General features: G+C 42.3%; 1 protein-coding gene across 3 annotated transcripts in view; it reads left to right on the plus strand.

The window, feature by feature from the left end:
• The window catches only part of LOC112263273 (cytosolic carboxypeptidase 1-like), a 37,924-nt gene extending 24,952 nt beyond the window's left edge, over positions 1-12,972 (plus strand). Inside the window, exons 15-26 of one of the 3 annotated variants that reach the window (XM_042330640.1) lie at positions 166-267; positions 369-455; positions 604-752; positions 914-1,001; positions 1,390-1,534; positions 5,109-5,259; positions 5,387-5,567; positions 6,827-6,956; positions 7,209-7,340; positions 8,245-8,421; positions 9,363-9,523; positions 12,514-12,972. In XM_042330640.1, the coding sequence (XP_042186574.1) occupies positions 166-267; positions 369-455; positions 604-752; positions 914-1,001; positions 1,390-1,534; positions 5,109-5,259; positions 5,387-5,567; positions 6,827-6,956; positions 7,209-7,340; positions 8,245-8,421; positions 9,363-9,523; positions 12,514-12,685 (1,675 nt within the window). In that variant the 3' untranslated portion in view covers positions 12,686-12,972. The remainder of the gene's footprint in view (positions 1-165; positions 268-368; positions 456-603; positions 753-913; positions 1,002-1,389; positions 1,535-5,108; positions 5,260-5,386; positions 5,568-6,826; positions 6,957-7,208; positions 7,341-8,244; positions 8,422-9,362; positions 9,524-12,513) is intronic. The other 2 variants (XM_042330642.1, XM_042330641.1) reach the window with 2 other exon arrangements.
• The last annotated feature ends 10,936 nt before the right edge of the window (positions 12,973-23,908 follow it).

A 23,908-nucleotide genomic window follows, 5' to 3' on the forward strand; every position in this document is an offset into this window, starting at 1 on the left:
AATCAGTCAAATCACTCAATGTCTCCTTGTGCCACCTCTTTGCACTGAAAATGACTTATTTCCGGTAGTCGGGTGGCTCAAAGTAGTGTGGAGTCAAAGTGAAGGGTTGGTGTGTTCTGTTAGTGCTCTCCCCTGCTGCCGCTGTGTGATGATGATGTCACTCAGTCCTCTGCCCCCCTACAGGACTAAGATCTTCCAGGACATTGAGAGGCTGATCCACCCCAATGACATCCTTGATAAAGTGGTCTACGACTTGGACATACAGAGGTGAGCGTCATCATCTTCAGTCCAGGAAACTTGGTGTGGGTGTCTGTGTCTCACGGTGTGGGTGTCTGTTGGTCTCACGGTGTGGGTGTCTGTTGTTTCAGTTGCCCGGTGATTGATGATGGTGAATCTCTGAAGTTCAACTCTCAGTTTGAGTCTGGCAACCTGAGGAAGGCTATTCAAGCCAGAAAGTGAGTATTGTGTCCCATTGTTACGTAAACTGGGAACAACATCAAAATAAATGCATTTTTTCAAGTATTTGTTAAATTCAACTTTGTCTCCCGTGGCCTGTTTTGGTTTGCCTAAAGGTTGAACTGATGTGATCTGTGTGTGTTCCAGGTTTGAGTATGACTTGGTCCTAAACTCCGACATCAACAGTAACCACTACCACCAGTGGTTCTACTTTGAGGTGAGTGGCATGCGCGTGGGAGCGCCCTATCGCTTCAACATCATCAACTGTGAAAAGTCCAACAGCCAGTTCAACTACGGTGAGCGACTGACTGCCTTGGTCATTTTTTGTTGCCTTATTTAGCCTTTGATGTGTGGCAAAGCTAGAAATGCGAATTAGATAGAAATACTAATTCAGTATGCGGTGTGTGTATATAATTAACCTATCTTTAGTAAATTGACTGCATGTACTGTTTTGCAGGTATGCAGGTGCTGATGTACTCTGTTCAGGAGGCCATTAGTGGCAGGCCCCGTTGGGTTCGCACCGGAACGGACATCTGTTACTACAAGTAGGTGTGATTGTCCTACTTTACCCCTCGAGAAGAGTCGGTATGACACAGCCCACCAGACAAGTAGTGCACCTGTCAGGAGAAACGAGCCCCGTTCCAAAACTTCTAAAATGCATCCTTCCGTCTGGGCCTGTTCTTTGAAGTAACTACCGATCTAAATTGGTTGTAATAGGGAAGGTAACCTTGCTTTCTCTTATCCAATAACTTCCTGATCTGTGTTTACCCCAAGCAATCGAGGAAGGAAGGTAGGTATTTGAACAGGGCCATCAAATAGCTTACTTGTTGGTCACTTTGGTAGGTCCTGGTGTCATGAGTGTGACTTTGTTCGCTGGTTTCTGTTTGTCATTCTCTCTAGCATTTGTGAGATTTTCAACCTCCTTTTACCCAGAAACCACTTCTCCAGGAGCTCGATAGCGGCAGGCGGTCAGAAGGGGAAGTCCTACTACACAATGACGTTCAGCATGACCTTCAACCACAAGGACGACGTCTGCTACTTCGCTTACCATTACCCCTACACCTACTCTACTCTGAAGGTACTATACACTGAGTGTACAAAACATTAAGGACACCTGCTCTTTCCATGACATAGACTGACCAGGTGAATCCAGGTAAAAGCTATGATCTCTTATTGACGTCATTTGTTGAATCAATTTAAATGACTATCGATGAAGGGGAGAAGATGGGTTAAAGAAGGACTTTTAAGCCTTGAGACAATTGAGACATTTATTGTGTATGTGTGCCATTCAGAGGGTGAATAGGCAAGACAAAATATTTAAGTGCCTTTGAACGTGGTAGTAGGTGCCAGGCGCACCGGTTTGTGTCAAGAACTGCAATGCTGCTGGATTTTTCACGCTCAACCGTTTCCTGTGTGTATCAAGAATGGTCCGGCACCTAAAGGACATCTAGTCAACTTGACACAATTGTGGGAAGCATTGGAGTCAACATGGGCCAGCATCCCTGTGGAACGCTTTCAACTCCTTGTAGAGTCCATGCCTGTTCTGAGGGCAAAAGGTGGGGTCCAACTCAATATTAGGAAGATGTTCCTAATGTTTGTTATACTCAGTGGCCATAGCTTGCTATATAAAGCAGGCAGACAGGCATTGATGCATTCAGTTACTGTTTGATTGAACGTTAGAATGGGCAAAATGAGTGACCTAAGCGACTCTGAGCGTGGAATGATTGTCTATGCCAGGCACGCCGGTTCTAGGTATTACCGGGAATGGTGCAAGAAACAAAAAACATCCAGTCAGGGGCAGGCCTGTGGGCAAAAACAGCTCGTTGATGAGAGGTCGAAGGAGAATGGCAGGAATCGTGCAAGCTAACAGGCGGGCCACAAACAGGTAAATAACAGCACAGTACAACAATGGCATCTCGGAACGCGCAAGTCGTTGATCCTTGTCATGGATGGGCTATTGCAGCAGACGACCACACCGGGTTCCACTCCTATCAGCTCAAAACAAGAAGTAGCGGCTCCAGTGAGCAGACAATTGGGGAGTGGAAAAACATCGCCTGGTCCGACAAATCCCGGTTCCTGTTGCGTCATGCTGATGGCAGAGTCAAGATTTGACATAAACAGCATGAGTCCATGGATCCATTCTTCCTGGTGTACCACCAATCTGCAGCAACTGCGTGATGCTATCGCGTTAGCATGGACCAACATCCATGTGTAACGTTTCCAACTTGTAGAAACCATGCCCTTAAAAATTCAGGCTGTTCAGGAGGCAAAGGGGGGTCCGACCCAGTACTAGATGGGTGTACCTAATAAACTGCCTAATGAGTGTATATCACTAGCCCTATACCTACTCTACTCTAAAGGTAATATATTTCTACACCTACTCTACAGGTATAAAAGATAACTAAACTCTGACACAAAACTGTGAAACAGTTTTTCCATTCTCAACTTTTGGCCGTGTGTGTGTGTGTGTGTGTGTGTGTGTATATATATACATATACACATACATACATACATACATACATACATACATACACACACACACACACAAACACACACACACACACACACAACGTGGCCAAAAGTTGAGAATGACACAAATATTAATTTTCAAAGTCTGCTGCCTCTGTTTGTATGATGGCAATTTGCATATACATATATATATATATATATACAGTGCCTTGCGAAAGTATTCGGCCCCCTTGAACTTTGCGACCTTTTGCCACATTTCAGGCTTCAAACATAAAGATATAAAACTGTATTTTTTTGTGAAGAATCAACAACAAATGGGACACAATAATGAAGTGGAACGGCATTTATTGGATATTTCAAACTTTTTTAACAAATCAAAAACTGAAAAATTGGGTGTGCAAAATTATTCAGCCCCTTTACTTTCAGTGCAGCAAACTCTCTCCAGAAGTTCAGTGAGGATCTCTGAATGATCCAATGTTGACCTAAATGACTAATGATGATAAATACAATCCACCTGTGTGTAATCAAGTCTCCGTATAAATGCACCTGCACTGTGATAGTCTCAGAGGTCCGTTAAAAGCGCAGAGAGCATCATGAAGAACAAGGAACACACCAGGCAGGTCCAGATACTGTTGTGAAGAAGTTTAAAGCCGGATTTGGATACAAAAAGATTTCCCAAGCTTTAAACATCCCAAGGAGCACTGTGCAAGCAATAATATTGAAATGGAAGGAGTATCAGACCACTGCAAATCTACCAAGACCTGGCCGTCCCTCTAAACTTTCAGCTCATACAAGGAGAAGACTGATCAGAGATGCAGCCAAGAGGCCCATGATCACTCTGGATGAACTGCAGAGATCTACAGCTGAGGTGGGAGACTCTGTCCATAGGACAACAATCAGTCGTATATTGCACAAATCTGGCCTTTATGGAAGAGTGGCAAGAAGAAAGCCATTTCTTAAAGATATCCATAAAAAGTGTTGTTTAAAGTTTGCCACAAGCCACCTGGGAGACACACCAAACATGTGGAAGAAGGTGCTCTGGTCAGATGAAACCAAAATTGAACTTTTTGGCAACAATGCAAAACGTTATGTTTGGCGTAAAAGCAACACAGCTCATCACCCTGAACACGCCATCCCCACTGTCAAACATGGTGGTGGCAGCATCATGGTTTGGGCCTGCTTTTCTTCAGCAGGGACAGGGAAGATGGTTAAAATTGATGGGAAGATGGATGGAGCCAAATACAGGACCATTCTGGAAGAAAACCTGATGGAGTCTGCAAAAGACCTGAGACTGGGACGGAGATTTGTCTTCCAACAAGACAATGATCCAAAACATAAAGCAAAATCTACAATGGAAGGGTTCAAAAATAAACATATCCAGGTGTTAGAATGGCCAAGTCAAAGTCCAGACCTGAATCCAATCGAGAATCTGTGGAAAGAACTGAAAACTGCTGTTCACAAATGCTCTCCATCCAACCTCATTGAGCTCGAGCTATTTTGCAAGGAGGAATGGGAAAAAATGTCAGTCTCTCGATGTGCAAAACTGATAGAGACATACCCCAAGCGACTTACAGCTGTAATCGCAGCAAAAGGTGGCGCTACATAGTATTAACTTAAGGGGGCTGAATAATTTTGCACGCCCAATTTTTCAGTTTTTGATTTGTTAAAAAAGTTTGAAATATCCATTAAATGTCGTTCCACTTCATGATTGTGTCCCACTTGTTGTTGATTCTTCCAAAAAATACAGTTTTATATCTTTGTTTGAAGCCTGAAATGTGGCAAAAGGTCGCAAAGTTCAAGGGGGCGAATAGGCACTGTATATGAGATCATGTGACACTTAATTGTCCACAGGTGGACTTTATTTAACTAATTATGTGACTTCTGAAGGTAATTGGTTGCACCATATCTTATTTAGGGGCTTCATTGCAAAAGGTGTGAATACATATGCACGCACCACTTTTCAGTTGTTTTTTTTTCATTTCACTTCACCAATTTGAACTATTTTGTGCATGTCCATTACATGAAATCCAAATAATAATCCATTTAAATTACAGGTTGTAATGCAAAAAATAGGAAAAACCGCCACGGGGGTGAATACTTTTGCAAGGCACTGTACTACTCTACTAGCCCAACGGAGGTCCACTGTTGTGTAAAGCCTCCTTATTAGCTGTGTTCCTGCCCAGATGCACCTTCAGAAGCTGGAGGCGCTGCGGACCCCTCAGATCTACATGCGCCAAGACATCCTGTGTGAGACTCTTGGTGGTAATAGCTGCCCCCTCCTCACCATCACCGCCATGCCCGAGTCCACCAGCAACGACCAGATCTGCCAGTTCAGTGAGTCCTGACTGACTTCTGTGGTGGGGAATGACTTAAATATATCACTGTCTCTGTCACATTACTGTCTCATCCTTCTTTTGGGGGTGTTGCTTAGTGTATTTTTATGTGATTTGTGTGTGTCCAGGGAACCGTCCTCTGGTGTTCCTGTCATCGAGAGTGCACCCAGGGGAGACCAACGCCAGCTGGGTGATGAAGGGCACCCTGGAGTTCCTGATGGGTAGCAGCCCCCTGGCACACAGTCTCAGGGAGGCCTATATCTTCAAGATAGTCCCCATGCTCAACCCTGACGGAGTGGTCAACGGCAAGTAAGTGTACACACATACACACACACACACCTAGAATGTGCGTATGCACGTGTGCACATACTTGGCATGGACACATACAAACTGAATACTACAGTGCTTTCAGAAAGTATTCACACCTCTTGACCTTTTCCACGTTTTGTTGTTACAAAGTGGAGTTAAAATTGATTGAATTGTCATTTTTGGTCGACGATCTACACAAAATAATCTTATGTCAAAGTGGAAGAAAAATTTGAATATTTGTGAGAGAAAAAAAAGAAGAAAAATAGGACACTAATTTATCTTCATTAGGTAAGTATTCAACCCCTTGAGACATTTTAGAATCACCTTTGGCAGAGATTACATCTGTGAGTCTTTCTGGGTAAGTCTCTACGAGCTCTCCAAATCTGGATTGTGCAACATTTGCCCATTTATTATTTTCTAAATTCTTCACGCTCTGTCAAATTGGTTGTTGATCATTGCTAGTTAACCATTTTCAGGTCTTGCCATAGATTTTCAAGCAGATTTAAGTCAAAACTGTAACTCGGCCACTCAGGAACATTCACTGTCTTCTTGGTAAGCAACTCCAGTTTAGATTTGGCATTGTGTTTTAGGTTATTATTCCTGCTGAAGGTGAATTCAGTTTTCTCCTATCACAGTCATTAAACTCTGTTACTGTCTTAGTCACCATCTCCAGCAACTGAGTTAGGAAGGACACCTGTATCTTTGTAGTGACTGGGTGCATTGATACACCATCCAAAGTGTAATAAGTAACTTCACCATGCTCAAAGGGATATTCAATGTAATCTTTTTGTTTTTGTTCTTATTTACCAATAGATGCATTTCTTTGTGAGGTATTGGAAAACCTCCCTGGTCTTTTGTGGTTTAATCTTTGTTTGAAATTCACTGCTCGACCGAGGGACCTTACAGATAATTGCATGTGTGGGGTACAGAGATGAGGTAGTCACTAAAAATTAATGTTTAACACTATTATTGCACACAGCATGAGTCCATGCAACTTATTATGTGACTTGCACATTTTCTACTCCCAAACTTATTTAGGCTTGCCATAACAAAGCGGTTGAATACTTTAAAAATGTCAGCTTTTCATTTGTAATTAACATTGACAATATGGGGTATTGTGTGTAGGCCAGTGACAAGAAATCTCAATTAAATCCATTTTAAATTCAGGCTGTAACACAACAAAAATGTGGAAAAAGTCAAAGGGTGTGAATACTTTCTGAAGGCCGTGTATATAACAACAACTCTGTTTCTCCCTCCAGTCATCGCTGCTCTCTGAGTGGGGAGGATCTGAACCGACAGTGGCAGAGCCCCAGCCCTGAGCTGCATCCTACCATTTACCACACCAAGAGCCTGCTGCAGTACCTCGCAGCCATCCAGAGGGCGCCACTGGTGAGCCCAACCACGCTTCCGTACCGTAACCGCCATATGCGTGCCGTAGCCCACGATACCCTTACAGCCGCTGGTCGCACGTGGCTAACTCGGTCATGCTAACCCTTAGCCATAACCTTAACCTTGTCACTTTCCCCTAACGGTCGTGGCGGTAGAGCCAGACTGACGAAGTTCGACTGTCTTCATAAATTCAGTCGTCCACTTCACTGTTGGTGACTTGAGTCCTCTCCCTTACCTCCCTCTGGTGTGTAGGTGTTCTGTGACTACCACGGTCACTCCCGGAAGAAGAACGTGTTCATGTACGGTTGTAGTTTGAAGGAGACCGTATGGCAGACCAACATCAGCGCCACATCCTGTGAGCTACACGAGGACCTTGGCTACAGGGTGAGAGACACACATACAGTACACATACAGTACACATACAGTACACATACAGTACACATAGTACACTCATGCATATAGTGAACAAAAATGTAAACGCAGCTGATTTTACAGAGTTACAAGTTCATGTAAGGAAATCAGTCAATTGAAATAACTTCACTAGGCCCTAATCTATGGATTTCACCTGACTGGAAATACAGATGTGTTGGTCACAGATACCTTAAAATGAAAAGGTAGGGGCGTGGATCAGAAAACCAGCCAGTATCTTTTGTGACCACCATTTCTATTATCTGCTGTGCATTATCATGCTGAAACATGAGGTGGGTGATGGCGTCGGATGAATGGCACGACAATGGACCTCAGGATCTCGTCATGGTATCTCTGTGCTTTCAAATTGCCATCGATAAAATGCAATTGTGTTCACTGTCTGTAGCTTAATCCTGCCCATACCATAGTCCCACCGCCATCATGGGGCTCTCTGTTCACAACGTGGATATCAGCAAACTGCTCGCCCACACAACGCCATACATGTCGTCTACTGTCGTGAGGACAGTTGGACGTACTGCCAATTCTCTAAAACGACGTTGGAGGGGGCTTATGGTCGAGAAATTAACATGACATTTTCTGTAAACACCTCTGGTGGACATTCCTGCGGTCAACATGCCAATTGTACGTTTCCTCAAAATTTGAGACGTGGTATTGTGTTGTGACAAAACTGCACATTTTAGAGTGGCCTTTTATTGTCCCCAGCACAAGGTGCACCTGTGTAATGATAATGCTGTTTAATCTCTTTCAGATAATCTCCTATCCACCCATAGCGTATCCTCTCTCCGACACAAACGAGCCCTCACTGGCTGTTGTCTATAGGTGTTGCACTCAAACTCTTCTCCCCTTCTCCCTCCCTCAGACTCTGCCTAAGATCCTGTCCCAGATGGCGCCAGCCTTCAGCATGGCCAGCTGCAGCTTTGTGGTGGAGCGCTCCAAGGAGGCCACGGCCCGTGTGGTGGTGTGGAGGGAGATCGGAGTTCAGCGGAGCTACACCATGGAGAGCACACTCTGTGGCTGTGACCAGGGCAAATACAAGGTGGGGGTGTATCCCAGCAATGACAAATGCAACGGGGGTGTGTGTGTGTGTGTGTGCTAGAGAGTGTGTTTGTGTCGATACAGCCTGGTGTGTGTGGTGTGTGTGTGTGTGTGTGTGTGTGTGGACCAACAACCAGCAGGGGGAGCCATAGTCCTGTAAATCATACTGTTAGTGACTCAAAGCTGTTAGTGTGTGTGTGTGTGCGCACTCCATGATGACTGAGTTAATGTTCGGTCTATGAGTGTCCAGTGAGTGCAGAAACCTCTGTCAGCTCCTCTCCCCCTCTCAGCACTGGGGTTGCCAATGTCAACATCTGCAGAGCCCAGGGGCAGGCTAGGGTTGCCTGTTTTGCATGGTCCCTCTCCTTCCATCCCTGCTGACTAAGTTATGCACGTGGAGGGGGAAAGTGTTTGGACAGATGTTCAGGGATCGTATTTAGTTGAGGTTCTATTTCCCATGGTCCCGCCAAGCCAGTGTCCTCTTTTTAGTTCTGCTCCGAGTCTTAACACACTGCAACAGAATGGTGTTTCTGCTACAGATGTTTTACTGGAAGCCCGCTGTAGACTTCAGAGCCTGCCTGTGGGACAGAAGTGTGTGTGATCATAATTAGGTTGGTGCTTATAGTTGGCCTGTTTCACACATGCACAGGTCTGTATCATAAGCATGTGTAAATTGGGAATGTGTTTTTTGCATCTCCCAACTCTCCTGGAGAGTGGCGTCATGGCCAGGGTCAGCCATTATCAACGGTGACCTTGACTCAATTAGGGTTAAGTGCCTTTGCTCAAGGGCACATTGACCGATTTTTCACCTTGTCGCTTTAACCACTAGGCTACCTGCTGTGTGTGTTTGTGCGTGTGTAGTGTTAATTATGTGTGCTTGTGTACACGCATTGGTATATACAATGTGTTTGCACAGTAAGTGATAATAATGTGTGTGTCCAGGGGCTCCAGATAGGCACCAGGGAGCTGGAGGAGATGGGAGCCCAGTTCTGTGTGGCTCTGCTAAGGCTGAAGAGACTGACCTCGCCCCTGGAGCTGCGGAACCACGCCCACCTTCTGGACGTGGAGAGTGACCTGATCGAGACACGTTGCAAAGTCTCCAGGTCAGACACATGCACACACCAAGGTTATTATAGTAAACAAGAACTGACATTGAAAATCTATACTGAAACTATTATCTTTGAATGCGAAACGAACTAATATAAAATAAAACTCATCATAAATTAGGTTTTAGTTTTTTTCTTCTTGGGGTAAAAATCGAATGGGGTTTTCGATCTTCTGAATCTGGTGGGTAAATGCTTCCCGTAGATGCCGATGTTTCAAATAGGCTTAGCTTGTGCGTCACTATCAATAGTTATCACTAGCTAACAGGGATGAAATCCGAGGGTGAGCACGGGGCGTGACTGGGCCAAGCTAGAGCAGCTTGTGAAGTTGCTGGAGCCGTTCGCAATCCACACCGACCATCTTCAAACTGACAGCCAGTCGCTGTCTGATGTGGTGCTCTGCCTTCTCAACCTTGAGGCACACTTGCAGTCAACTAGTGTTGCAAAACAGTTGGGACATGTCCTCCTGAAGTCACTGTGTGAGCACTTCGCATGCACACTGAATCCTCTGGCAGCCAACTTCCATCCAACCCCTGCAGCAGCTTGCCTGATGGACCCAAGTCTCTGGCACTTTGCCAACAGAAATGGAGCCACTGATGAGGGATGCAGTCTTTTGTACTTCAGCAAATAGGACAGTACAGCCGTGGAGCAGCACAGACCCCCGAACGATGCCAGCACGTTGAATCCAGCAAGCATCTCGACCACAGTTCTTCAGAAATATAGGTTCCTCGCAGTGAAGATTGTGTCTGAGGTCACTGTGCAGCTGGAGCGTCAACCTGGCAGGGCATTAAGTGGCCTGTGTGAGCTGCAGAAATACCTGGAAGAGGTAGGGGGGGCATGTTTACAGAGTCACCTCTCCAGTTCTGCCAGGCAAGGATGGCTGTTTATCCAAAGCTGTGGCACTGGGTCTGTTTTCTTCCCCTACATCCCAAGACGAGCGAATATTCAGCGTGTCATCAGGCTTGAGAAACCGAACGACAACCTCCTCTGGAACGCAGTCTTCTTGAAGATGAACCACAAATGATTGATCTGTTGAACAGAAACACACACACACACACACACTGGCTGGCTGTGAACTGATAGATTTGCTCATGCTTTTTGCTGTCATTGCAGTTATTTCTTTTTTTATATATTTTTTAAATTTTTTAATTTTTACTCCAAAAACAAACTTATACGAACAACAACTTACAGAAACACTCCAACAATGACTACATTTCATCTGCCCTGACCCTTGTGGTCACAGCTGTTTTTATTTACCCTATTTTCTTGCACCAGTCTAGGCGCTTATCCTTGAAGTTACATTAAGATAGATGTATAATTTAAACCTAACCAAACCTACGTCCTGGCCATGGAGTTGTATGGAGTCCTCTAGTGGCCAAAAGCCTTTGTTAGCATGTGCAGCACCATTGAGGACTTTCAACATTTTGACTTAGTCAACTGGGAGGGACTTTCGACTTCATTGGCTGATCCCTCCCAATGACCCAGTTGGCATGGCCTGATGGCCCGGTTGGAGTCGTGACAGCCGAGTCATCGGGAAGGATAAACCAATGATTTGTAGTCATGAAAACGAAAATGTACTCTTTCAAGACGGAGATGGCCTCAATGGCGTTGCCCATGCTCTCACAGACGCCATCATGATACAGAGATGTTATGTCTACCCAAGTCTATGGTCCTGGCCTTATGTATTACTGCCCCCCAGTGGCAAGGAGTGACATCCCCCAAAAAACAAACTATGCATACAACACACAAATGTCTTCTAGCCTCCCACGCATAGGCTACATTTATCCCTAACTCTAAAACTGAAACGAAATAATATAAAAATGAAATGGAAGTATTTATCAAACTGAAACAAAATTTAAAAAAATAATAAATCAAGCCTAAAAATGAACTGAAACTAAACTGAATTTCAAATAAATCGAACAACTAATAGAAATAAAAAATAGTATTAAATCACACACACACACACACACACACACCCTCCCTCATACTCTCCAACCTTCTAACCATACATGATCCACTAGTTGAATTGCCAGTTGCAGTGTGGCCAGCACTCAGGACAGTAGTGTAGCTGCATTGTTCGTTATCATCATCTTTAGCATCCTCATGGCCTGTCAATGTGGCTCCTTCGAACAAATCTCTTCTCCTCGTGTCTTGATTATCCATGTATATTTTATGTATTTATTTATTGAAACCCATCAAGCAGCCAGGTTAGAGACCTCGGGGCTTGGCTATAGGATCATAACAGTTTTTCTGATTTTATGCTTTTTATCATTTAATATTTAATCATCAGACCCATGATATCATAATAATAAGAAGATTGGAATTGTGTGCGTGTGTGTGTGTGTGTGTGTGTGTGTGTGTGCGCGCGTGCGCACATACACATGCTGCGTGTGTCTGTGGCCTTTGTGTGCTGTGTGTGGGGCTAGTCCAGAGTGAGTGAGTGTGGCCCTTGCAATATTTCTCTAATGGACTGTAATGGCTCAAGCTCTCTCACTCTGGGATCTTAACACTCCTCTCTAGACAGCACTCTGTCCATCCAGCCCATTACACAATTACACCCCGTCACACCCTCCTCCTAATCCACTTTACCTCTCTCTGGGGCGGGGTGGGGGGGAGCAGGGGTCAATATCTGAACCCCCTCATCCACTGTCTCCATGGGATCCTCTTTCAAAGCCCTCACACCATTAAAAACCATTAAAAACCACTAAAACCACTAAACCTCAGACGTTTAACCATTAAACCACTAAACTGACGCATAAAAAGAGAAAACGATTAGTGTTTTAATGGGATTTTTTTTGTTGGGTTAGTATACTTTTTATTGCCTGTCACTAGTTTTATCTTTCTGAATTCCTTTCTGAAATCATTTATATTTCATTTCTGTCCAGACCCAGGTTCAAATCTATTTTTTTTGTTGCTTTCAAGTACTTAGATTTTTTTTTTAAATTGAGCCTGCCTAGAATAATGGACTGACTGTTTGTGTTGTTGTCCAGCAGCAGCCCGAGTACGTACGTGCTGGAGGACGAAGAGCACTCCTTCATGGAGGAGGTGGACTACAGCGCAGAGAGTGGCGATGAACCCGACAACGACCCCGACGCCGCAGACCCCCACGATAACCGCCTCTCCGACTCCGAGTCCAATAACCACAGAGACTCACTCACCTAGCTCAAACTCCCTGACCACTACTTAACCACTCTTCACCCTGTCCCTTTTGTGACCCTAGCTCGAGGAATTTCTCCTGACCATGTTGTGACCTACCTACAAAAAACTCAGGGCTAGGAGCCAAAGTTTTTTTCTCTCCCCCTGGTCAGGACAAGTGTTCAGGAAAAACTCCTATCTCTACAGCATAGTCCAAGCCACAAACTCTTGTTGCCTCCTAGATGAAACAGACCTTATTTTCCTTCCCCTCCTACCCCCGCCTCCCAGATATCCCCCATTTTGCTCTGACCTCACCCCCCTGGCCTTGGTGCATTATGGATATCACATCCATACTTATCTGCCTTGCATATCTCAAACAGATATAGATAGAATGGTCAGAAGTGTTGTACAACGAATAGACACATTAGACAAATAACACACGTTAACACAATGGTTTTGGTGCAATGTCCCCATTTGTCATGAAAACGACACAGAGAATCTATAAATCTCTATTTACATAATGTGTCTATATGTAATTATATCGTTACACACAAGTTGAAACGGAATGTACACCTTGGTCGTATTTACATAAAGACTGCAGTATTACACAATGACCAACTAGTAACAGTAACGCACAATTAGCATAACCAGGAAGTTAGCAAGCCAAGTAGAACCATTTGCACATGTAGCAAATCAACAAACATACGCATGAACCCCGAGGTACAGGAGAGAACAAGCCTCACCTAAAAGGTCAGAAGCTCAGCCCAAAGCTGAAGCCGATGTTGTGGATCTATTTTGCGGTACTGAGAAGTACATGTATTTCTCCAGCCTGTCTGTAAGCTTAGTTGGTTTGCCCGTACACTGCAACGGTACTCCATTTTTAGAAAGGTTGTTGCTTTTTGAGAGTAGCATAAGATATTTGTTTTAGTGTCGTTTTTTTTTCTCTCCTAGATGTAGGTATTACATTTCGGTTGCGTATGTACAGTCAGCGCATGGCTATTTAATGTTATTTTTGTAATTTATTTTGTTATTTTATTTGTAAGATGTGGCCCCCGTATGTATATGAGGAAGTATGTGTGTGTGTGTATGCGTTTTTGCTAGATGGAAATGCTAGTCTACCATAGCGCAGCCAAACGCTCAAGGTGTTTGTGGGAGTTTAAAAAAGCAACCTGTGCGAAACCTTTTAATTGGATTGTAAACACACATATGTTGAAGCTTGCTATGAAATCATGGGAAATAAACGTGAATGTGAAAATGTCTGTGGATCGTTTGGCTGTGTATTATTCGTTTAGTCAATCTCAGTTTTTCTGTGGTCGGGGATATTGCTTTGAAGGATGTGTGTGGTGTATGTGTTTTTGAATTTGTTGTGTTTTTAGGTGTTTGTTTACTCTGAGTGCAAGTGATGTGTGTGTGTGTCCTCCACTAATGCCCCTCTGACTATACAGTGCATTCAGAAAGTATTCAGACTCTTTCACTTGTTCCACATTTTATATTACAGGCTTATTTTAAATTGATTAAATTGTTTTTCCCCCCTCAATCTACACACAATACCCCATAATGATGACGCAAAAACAGGTTTTTAGACATTTTTGCAAATGTATTAAAAATAAAGAACTGAAATAACATTTACATAAGTACTTTTTTTAATTTTATGTTTTACATCAGTACTTAAAAAAAAAAAAGTTTTACGCCCTTTTCTCCCCAATTTCGTGGTATCCAATTGTTAGTAATTACTATCTTGTCTCATCGCTACAACTCCCGTACGGGCTCGGGAGAGACTAAGGTCGAAAGCCATGCGTCCTCCGAAACCCAACCAAGCCTGCTTCTTAACACAGCTCGCCTCCAACCCGGAAGCCAGCCGCACCAATGTGTCGGAGGAAACACCTGGCTACCTTGGTTAGAGCGCTCTGAGCCCGGCCCGCCACAGGAGTCGCTGGTGCGCGATGAGACAAGGATATCCCTACCGGCCAAACCCTCCCTAAACTGGACGCCGCTAGGCCAATTGTGCGTCGCCCCACGGACATCCCGGTTGCGGCCGGCTACACTCAGTACTTTTTTTTTAAGCACCTTTGCCAGTGATTACAGCCTTGAGTCTTCTTGGGTATGACGCTACAAGCTTGGCACACCTGTATTGTGTGTAGATTGATGAGGAAATGTTTTTATTTCATCCGTTTTAGAGTAAGGCTGTAACGTAACAAAATGTAGAAAAGGGGAAGGAGTCTGAATACTTTCTGAATGCCCTGCATCTGCCAATCTGCGGTCCGACAAAGCCTTGTGGAGGCGGTCAAAATTCATCCACACCTGTAGAGGGTTTAGCATCTCCAAACCAACACCCCACAGGCACCATGACATTGCACACAGGGAAACCTATGTCTGGAGGACATGCATTCACTCTCTTTCTGTCATCTCCCTGGCTCACTATGCCGTTGATGGGCAGAGTGACAGCGGAGGAGAAGAGGGAAGCTGCAGGACACTGAGAGAGCCTTGTTGTGGTAGGAGAAGGGAGTAGTGTGGGAGAATGTCAATCCGAGATGCAGAGCATCAAACAGGCCTCTTTCCCTTTTTCAGCTCCACGCCTCACTTCCTGTCTCTGACTGCCCTCTCCTGTGTCAATCACACACTTGGAAGTGCCGCCGAACAAAAGACTAAAATATCTTCTCCGCCCCAAACCTATTACCGTTCCTGCTCCTCTCTTAATCTGAGGAAAGGGGGAGGAGGGGGGCATTCAGCTGCTCCCGAAGATCACAATGTTTATCATAGACCCTAATTAGACCCACAACCAGCGTAAGCCGCACACACTCACACACACGCAAATCACTCAGGTGCCATGCACGACTTTGTCTCACACTGTCTCTGATTAGAATGAACTGAGGCCCTTACTTTGCATTGGTAATTAACATAAGTGTCCCCTCTGCTCTACTTTCCTATTCTTCTCCATCTAGAAATATGGTGGCCTGGTGAATGGTTCCTCAGCTAAGTCAACTAAAGCTATTAAAAAAAACAGACATACTCACATGGGCGTAATTGGTTATTTGGAAAGCGGCGCTGACTTCCACCTCACGTTGCCATGGTAACTAGACGTATTTTCTTGAAGCAGCACTTTTTTTCCCCCATCCGTCGTGTTATTCATTCAACCTCCTCGAAATTCTTTTTTTTTTTTTTTTCCTCCTCCATCTACATCTGACATTTGAGTCATTTAGCAGATGCTCTTATCCAGAGAGACTGGCAGTGCATACATTTTTATACTTTATTTTGTACATTATTTTCTCCGGATCTATTCTACATTCTCTTCTCCTATAGCCAGTGGCCTTACCAGCCTGATGACAGATGGGACGGTAAAGAACAATAACACGCACACACTGACATATTGTAGTATTTTTGTGCCATAGTTTAAAACTCACGATACAACAGATTACCCAGGGGCTGGTTATTTATTGTGCAGTCTTTCCAGTGTCTAGGATACCCAAACTCCCATACTAGTACAAAGAAAACCTTGAGCGTGCCACAGAGTGAGAGGAAAGGCAACACGGATGTTTGTGGTGGGAGAGTCTGTGATAGACATTATCTGACGACTGACCGGCTAGTCCTGTGTCGGCTGGTCCTGGCCAGGTCGACTGGGATGTCGATAGACGCCATCTGAGTTAAAAGCAATAACCTTCAGGTTAAAGTAGGACTGATAGACTGAGAGTAACAGAGATCAGCTCTCTCTCTCACACTCACTCCAGGGTTCTACTATTATCTTGTTTTTTCATTGGTGGCACTGGTGCTATCAACTTTGTCAGTTGGTGTCACCAGCATATGATTTGGTCTCACCTATTTTTTAAATATATTTTTTAAATAATTGATAATGACCTGGTCTGCATTCCATACAGAACCTGGCTAATAATGACAAGCCATCATTTTAAATGGCATCGCTTTGTGTTCTTACATTGATTTGGAGAGATTTACTGTGACGGCAAAGAAAAGAGACGTAAAATAAAGTCCTAAATGTATTTTTTACAAATTTCAAAGTGCCATGTGTTCTATTCTGCGAATAGAACACACACACATATGTAAGCAAAGTATGCATTACCACTTTACAAATAATACATTTTTAATAGGCCTACCCAATTACCATTCACATTATTTTTACATTCTAAAATATGTCCGAATAATGTGGGCATTGCCTGACTAAATAGGCCAAATGCTCCCGACACAAATGTGGTGTTTGTCCATGCCTGTCCATGTGGTAAGCTAGTCAGTCTCACCGTTTTAGATGTTGAAGAGTTATTGAGGGGTTACTGTATCATGTTTTGCAACGAGAAAGCGACCAAAAAAATGGTTCCTTTGTAATGGAATGCTTTGAATGGAAAACCACGGTGAAGCCAACGTTCATGCTGTCTTGTTCATAATAACCTCACGTGGTTTTACCACAACAAGCACAACAGAGGCCACGGGAAGCAAACGAAAGCGCTTACATCTCTCATAAAAACATATCACTTACATCTCTCATAAAAACATATCACTTACATCTCTCATAAAAACATATCACTTACATCTCTCATAAAAACATATCACTTTACATCTCTCATAAAAACATATCACTTTACATCTCTCATAAAAACATATCACTTACATCTCTCATAAAAACATATCACTTACATCTCTCATAAAAACATATCACTTGCATCTCTCATAAAAACATATCACTTTACATATCTCATAAAAACATATCACTTGCATCTCTCATAAAAACATATCACTTACATCTCTCATAAAAACATCAGTTACATCTCATAAAAACATATCACTTACATCTCTCATAAAAACACATCACTTACATCTCTCATAAAAACATATCACTTACATCTCTCATAAAAACACATCACTTACATCTCTCATAAAAACATATCACTTTACATCTCTCATAAAAACATATCACTTGCATCTCTCATAAAAACATATCACTTACATCTCTCATAAAAACATCAGTTACATCTCATAAAAACATATCACTTACATCTCTCATAAAAACACATCACTTACATCTCTCATAAAAACATATCACTTACATCTCTCATAAAAACATATCACTTACATCTCTCATAAAAACTGATCAGAAATGATAGATAATTGTATTGGAGCAGTAGAACTTATAAATTGGCTAACATAACTTCAATGACTTTTCAAGGACCAAATGTCTTGATTTTCAAGGTAGACTATTCCATGATGACTGAATTGGTCGTTGCAAATATTCAACCAAAGACTTTGAGCTTTTTAAATACCTGGTGTGCATACCCATTCTTGCCTTAGCATTTGCTGGTAGATATCATAACTTGGAACATCTGACCAGTGAATAACAGGTGAGGTAAGAAGAGCATAGCTGTTGGAAGAGTGACGGGTAATAGACATATGTCAAAGTAAGGAATTACAGGTTAACGGAGCTGTCAATCAAACAGCTATTTACTTCAATCACAAGTCACAACAATCAGAGCCCTTGTTGGAGCTTAACATTCTTGTCTGAAAGGTCCTGCCAGCTAGGAGGTAATTTAGGTTCTGGTTTTGAGGGATCAGAGACTGAGGCCCATACACACATTTTCCGGCAAAGAAAACCTATTCAGCCCATCAATTGCAACCTTGCGCAGACACGCCCCATGAGTAAGCCAGCTAGAGCCAATGAGAAGACTTGTTTGTTTTTACTGTGAGCTGAGTGAGCGGGTCCTGATAGAGGCGTTGTTATTGGTGCTAATATTTCATAGGGCTTCCAGACATTGAGTTGTGACAGGAAGCCCCGGAGGGACCTGTCATAACATCACTAATCTCCCACAAGCCTCTGCTCCCCTCGAGGGTATCCAAGTGTGGTGTCCTCACTGTTAGATATCACAGTATTGGGTTTGGAATGTAAAAAGTCAAAGTGTTGAGGGATACACAGGTGTGTTTACCTGAGAGAGATTTTATTTTTGACAAATACTGCAGTCTCTACTGTTGTTTACAAAAAATACAATAAACTTGGTCAGGCCATATACAGTGCCTTCAGAAAGTATTCATACCCCTTGACTTATTCCACATTTTGTTGTGTTACAGCCTGAATTCAAAATGGATGAACTCAATTTTGTTCTCATACTCATCTACACACAGTACCCATAAGGACAAAGTGAAAACATGTTTTTAGACATTTTTGCAAATGTATTGAAAATAAAATACAGAAATATCTAAATTACATAAGTATTCACACACCTGAGTCAAAACATGTTAGAATCACCTTGTCAGTGATTACAGCTGTGAGTCTTTCTGGGTAAGTTGTACAATAAATGCACATTCTTCCTTTTTACATTCTTCAAGCTCTGTCAAGTTGGCTGTTGATCATTACTAGACAGCCATTTTCAAGTCTTGCCATAGATTTTCAAGCCGATTTAAGTCAAAACTGTAACTAGGCCACTCAGGAACATTCAATGTTGTCTTGGGAACTAACTCCAGTGTGTATTTGGCCTTTTGTTTTAGGTTATTGTTCTTCTGAAAGGTGAATTTGTATCCCAGTGTCTGTTGGAAAACAGACTGATTTGCCTTTATTCCAATTTTTTTTATCCTAAAAAACTCCATAGTCCTTCCCGATGACGAGCATATCCATAACATGATGCAGCTCCACCATGCTTGAAAATATGAACAGTGGTACACAGTGATGTGTTGAATTTGCTCCAAACATAAGGCTTTGTATTCAGGACATAAAGTTAATTTCTTTGCCACATTTTTTGCAGTTTTACTTTAGTGCCTTGTTGCAAAACAGGATACATGTTTGTAAAATGTGTATTCTGTACAGACTTCCTTCTTATCACTTTGTCATTTTGGTTAGTATTGTGGAGTAACTACAATGTTGTGGATCCATCCTCAGTTTTCTCCTATCACAGTCATTAAACTCAGTAACTGTTTAAAAGTCACCATTGGCCTCATGGTGAAATCCCTGAGAGGTGTCCATCCTTTCCCACAACTGAGTTAGGAAGGATGCCTGTATATTTGTAGTGGCTGTGTATTTATACACCATTCAAAGTGTAATTAATAACTCAAAGGGACATTCAATGTCTGCTTTTCTTTTGTTACCCATCTACCAATAGGTGCCCTTCTTTGCGAGGTATTGGAAAACCTCCTTGGTTTTTGTGGTTGAATCTGTGTTTGAAATTCACTGCTCGACTGTGGGACCTTACATATAATTGTATGTGTGGGGTACAGAGATGAGGTAGTCATTCAAAAATCATGTTAAATACTATTATCGTCCATGCAACTTATAATGTGACTTGTTAAGCAGATGTTTGCTCCTGAATTTATTTAGGGATGTTTACTTATTGACTCAACACATTTCAGCTTTTCAATTTGAATGAATTTGAAACAAAACAAAAACACGTTTGACTATATGGGGTATTGTGTGTAGGTCAGTGACACAAAATCTGAATTTAATAAACTTTAAATTCAGGCTGCAACACATCAAAATGTGGAAAATGTCAAGGGGTGTACTGTTTCTGAGGGTACTGTATAATAAATCTTGACCTTCTGCCAAGGACATATTGCTTTACACATTTTGAGTAGGTCCAATGGCCTTACTTTTTAGTGCCAAATATGATCGAAATAGCTTCTGTAAATACCGAGATACAGTACATCATCCTTTAAAAACAAGAAATGGACAGTGACGGGGGTAAGGGGGGGATACCTAGTCATTTCTTGCGTCATCATTGCATGCGATCATCATTCTCAAAGCCGCTGTTTACATCCAAGATCACTTTAGCACCGCCCTAATAACCCGATTCAAATTCGACACAAACCTTCAAATAAGTATGTAATGACACATTATATAAACTCTGTTTTTTACATTTTAGAGGCGATAAAGTGATAAGTTGGACAGATCGAGTGAAAAAAAGCAATTTTCCAACACGTGATCTCTCCTTCTCACTATCACGCATTAGTTTCGCTTCCCCACCCGCCATTTTGAAAAAGACCAGACGGGGCTCATTGCCTGCTTGAATTATGCAGAAACGGGCAGCGTTTAGGTCATGTAATTGATTTTGTTGGAAAGGGGAGAAATTGTGCTTTACAATGTTATTGACATTACAGTTGATCTGGAAGTATTACTTTTTAGAATATAATGCCCTGCTTATATTTCATCAAACTCACAACCGTAAGATATTTTCTGTAATTGGCTCGCCATTAACTTGTAAATAATAAACTTGAGGTGAGTTTATTTTCCTGTAATAATGAAGACAAATGATCTAAAGTGAAGATGTTGTCAGCTATATGATATGGTCATTATTTGAACTGGCTAGCCAGCTATCTTAACATTAGCTAGCTAACAAGCTAGAAACAAACAAAAACATTGTTTAGAAAGTTGCCTTTATTTGCATGGTTTGCTAGATTGACGTATACTAAATTCATTTTTAAAACAGGTGGGTTATTGGTGTTAAATACACTAGTTATGCTATTTTGGACCAGCAGACTGCTGATGTTATGTATCCTGTAGTTTTTGTGTTTATACTTTTTCATAACGACAGGTTTGATGTCGGAAGACAATAGAATGTTCATGATGTCACTGCGACAACTGTCGTTAGGCGTAGTATAAACCAGCCTTTAGTCTTTACATCTTGGTTGTTTAGTACTGTTCTCACATGTGATGCCTTAAAGAGATGGGTGGGGCTAAGGCTTAAGAGGATGTGAATGACGCTGAATGGGAGTAGACAAAGAAGAGCTCTCCAGTAGTTTTACCAAAACATTCAAAGGCCATTTTCTCAAAAGTGAGGTTACAAGTTTATCAACTTTCAAAGCAGAATTACTTTCCCATTGTTCTTTCCCATAGCTCAGAGTCCCTACTTTTATCCAATGTAAAAACACAATTTCAAATTTTGCTACATCAGACCAAATCGAGCTGGTCGGTCACATTTGTTCAATTTGTTTCCGGTGATTAAATGTTCAGTAATTATTACATATTTTAGTGGTTCCTAGGCCATATAGGCAAATTTAAGATATTTCAGCATAATCAATATTTCATCAATTTCTTAATTTTACTGATAATCATAAGAAATGAGATTCTAGCCGCTTACTCATTCTGTCCCATTGTCGCATAGAGATGTATAGAGATCGCAACGTTTTATCTGTCTCAATGGCACTGCCTGTGCGCTCACAGACCACAAATATAAGGCGACAGACACAACGTTGCGATCTCTATACATCTCTATGCGACAACGGGACAGAATTAGGACGTTGTAAGGCCTCTTATGGAGCCAAATCAGTGTTGTGTGCTTGTTTATGAATTAACACGAGGGATTCATTTGATATCTGACCCCAAGTCAGCACGCAAAGTGTGGTTATATTTTGATCACACAACTGAGATCCTCTTGTACCTGACCATGGATCAGTGTTAAGTGTGTGGTTTTTAATTAAGCTTCTTTCTCCCAGGGCAGCAGTGGTTAGGTGGTTTTCCAGTGTGCAGCCTTCTTTAGCTTGGCATCCATCTTCTGTCTGCTTCTTCACAGAAGTCCAGTTGACCACATGATCCAATTTCAGATGATGGAATTCAACCGTAAAACGACGGTGAAGAGGGTTACAGACGGGGGGGCTTGTGATCTGAGGGGCTTCATCGCTTGTTGGACTTTAGTCAGACAATGCTGACACGGCAACAAAGGTTGAAGGACTTTTCACTGTTTTCACTTGTTGGAAACAAAAAATGTCAGCCACACTACGAAGCAAGATGGAGTAAATTCGATTTTCAATTCAATCAAGCTTTATATAAAACAACAGGCAATTTTCCATTCAGGAAGTATATTTCTATTGAATAAATTGACAACAATTGACCCCAGCTCTGTCATCAACTAGTGAGTCTAGCTTCACTGCACATCATTTGCATGCTAGTTTATTTACTCCTCTAAACAACAGCAAAAACAACAACAACGGTAACACTTCATTTGTATAGTCCATCTGTAGATGCTCTACAGACAGTAACATTTCAACTAACTATCTACTAACCCTAACTCTAACCCTAACTCTAACCCTAACCTTTACCTTTACCCTATCCCTTATTCTAAACCTAACCCTAACCGTAACCTTAGCAAGCAGTTGCTTATCAACAAATAGTTGATAGCATGGAAAATCCTATCCAAATAAAGTGTGACCATAACACCCTCTATAGTTGAACTGGTGTGTTAAAAATGGAGGAATACTCAGAGGGAGAGTCCTCGAGCAACTGAAGCACTACTCGGCTGAAAAATTCAACTAAATTATTTTTTAATTCCTTGTGGGCTCTCATTCACGATGTACCTGACCCTGTTACACACATACACACTATGTACATGAAACACATTTAACGTTAAACTACCTTTCACTTCCATTGAGTGCTTTAAATGGATGGCGGTCAACCCAAGCTGTGAACCAAATCAACAATTCTACTGGGAATGAAACCACCCAAACAAAATCACAGTTAGTCCTAAACCACAACTCCACTGGTCATGGACCACATCAACCCCTTTCTCCTTGCCTCTCCCTGGCAGTATTAAAGGGGCAGTGCAATCAAAAATGGGATTTTCCTGTGTTTTATATACACTGAGTGTACAAGCCATTAGGAACACCTACACTTTCCATGACATAGACTAACCAGGTGAATCCAGGTGAAAGCTATGATCCCTCATTGATGTCACCTGAAACAGTAAATCCGAGAATGAATGGCCAAGACAAAGTATTTAAGTGCCTTTGAACGTTGTATGGTAGTAGGTGTGTCAAGAATGGTCCACCACCCAATGGACATCCAGCCAACTTGACACAACTCTGGGAAGCATTGGAGTCAACATGGGCCAGCATCCCTGTGGAATGCTTTTGGCACCTTATAGAGTCGATGCCCTAACAAATTGAGGCTGTTCTGAGGGAAAGGGGGGGTGCTACTCAACATTAGGAAGTTGTTCCTAATGTTTTGTACACTCGGTGTATATTTCCACACTATGCGGTTGGAATAATAGAGTGAAATTGTGAAAATTATGATAATCCACTATTAATGTTTGAAAAGACCACCTGAAATTTCAGCTTGTTTGGCTGGGTGGGGTTTTTGATCCACCTGGTGACATCACCAGGCAGTATAATTTAATAGACCAATAGCAAAGAGTTTGCCCTTCTCTCTGACAATAACAGCTAGTTTTCAGGTTACACGTCCCTCCCAGCCGGCTCCTCCAATTATAGGCCCCTCTCTCAGACCACTCCCAGACACTCCTAGCACAATTCTTGCTTGAGAAATTGCATGTAGCTAAG

Source organism: Oncorhynchus tshawytscha, linkage group LG12 (assembly GCF_018296145.1).
Source record: "Oncorhynchus tshawytscha isolate Ot180627B linkage group LG12, Otsh_v2.0, whole genome shotgun sequence".
Classification (NCBI taxonomy): Eukaryota; Metazoa; Chordata; class Actinopteri; order Salmoniformes; family Salmonidae; genus Oncorhynchus; species Oncorhynchus tshawytscha.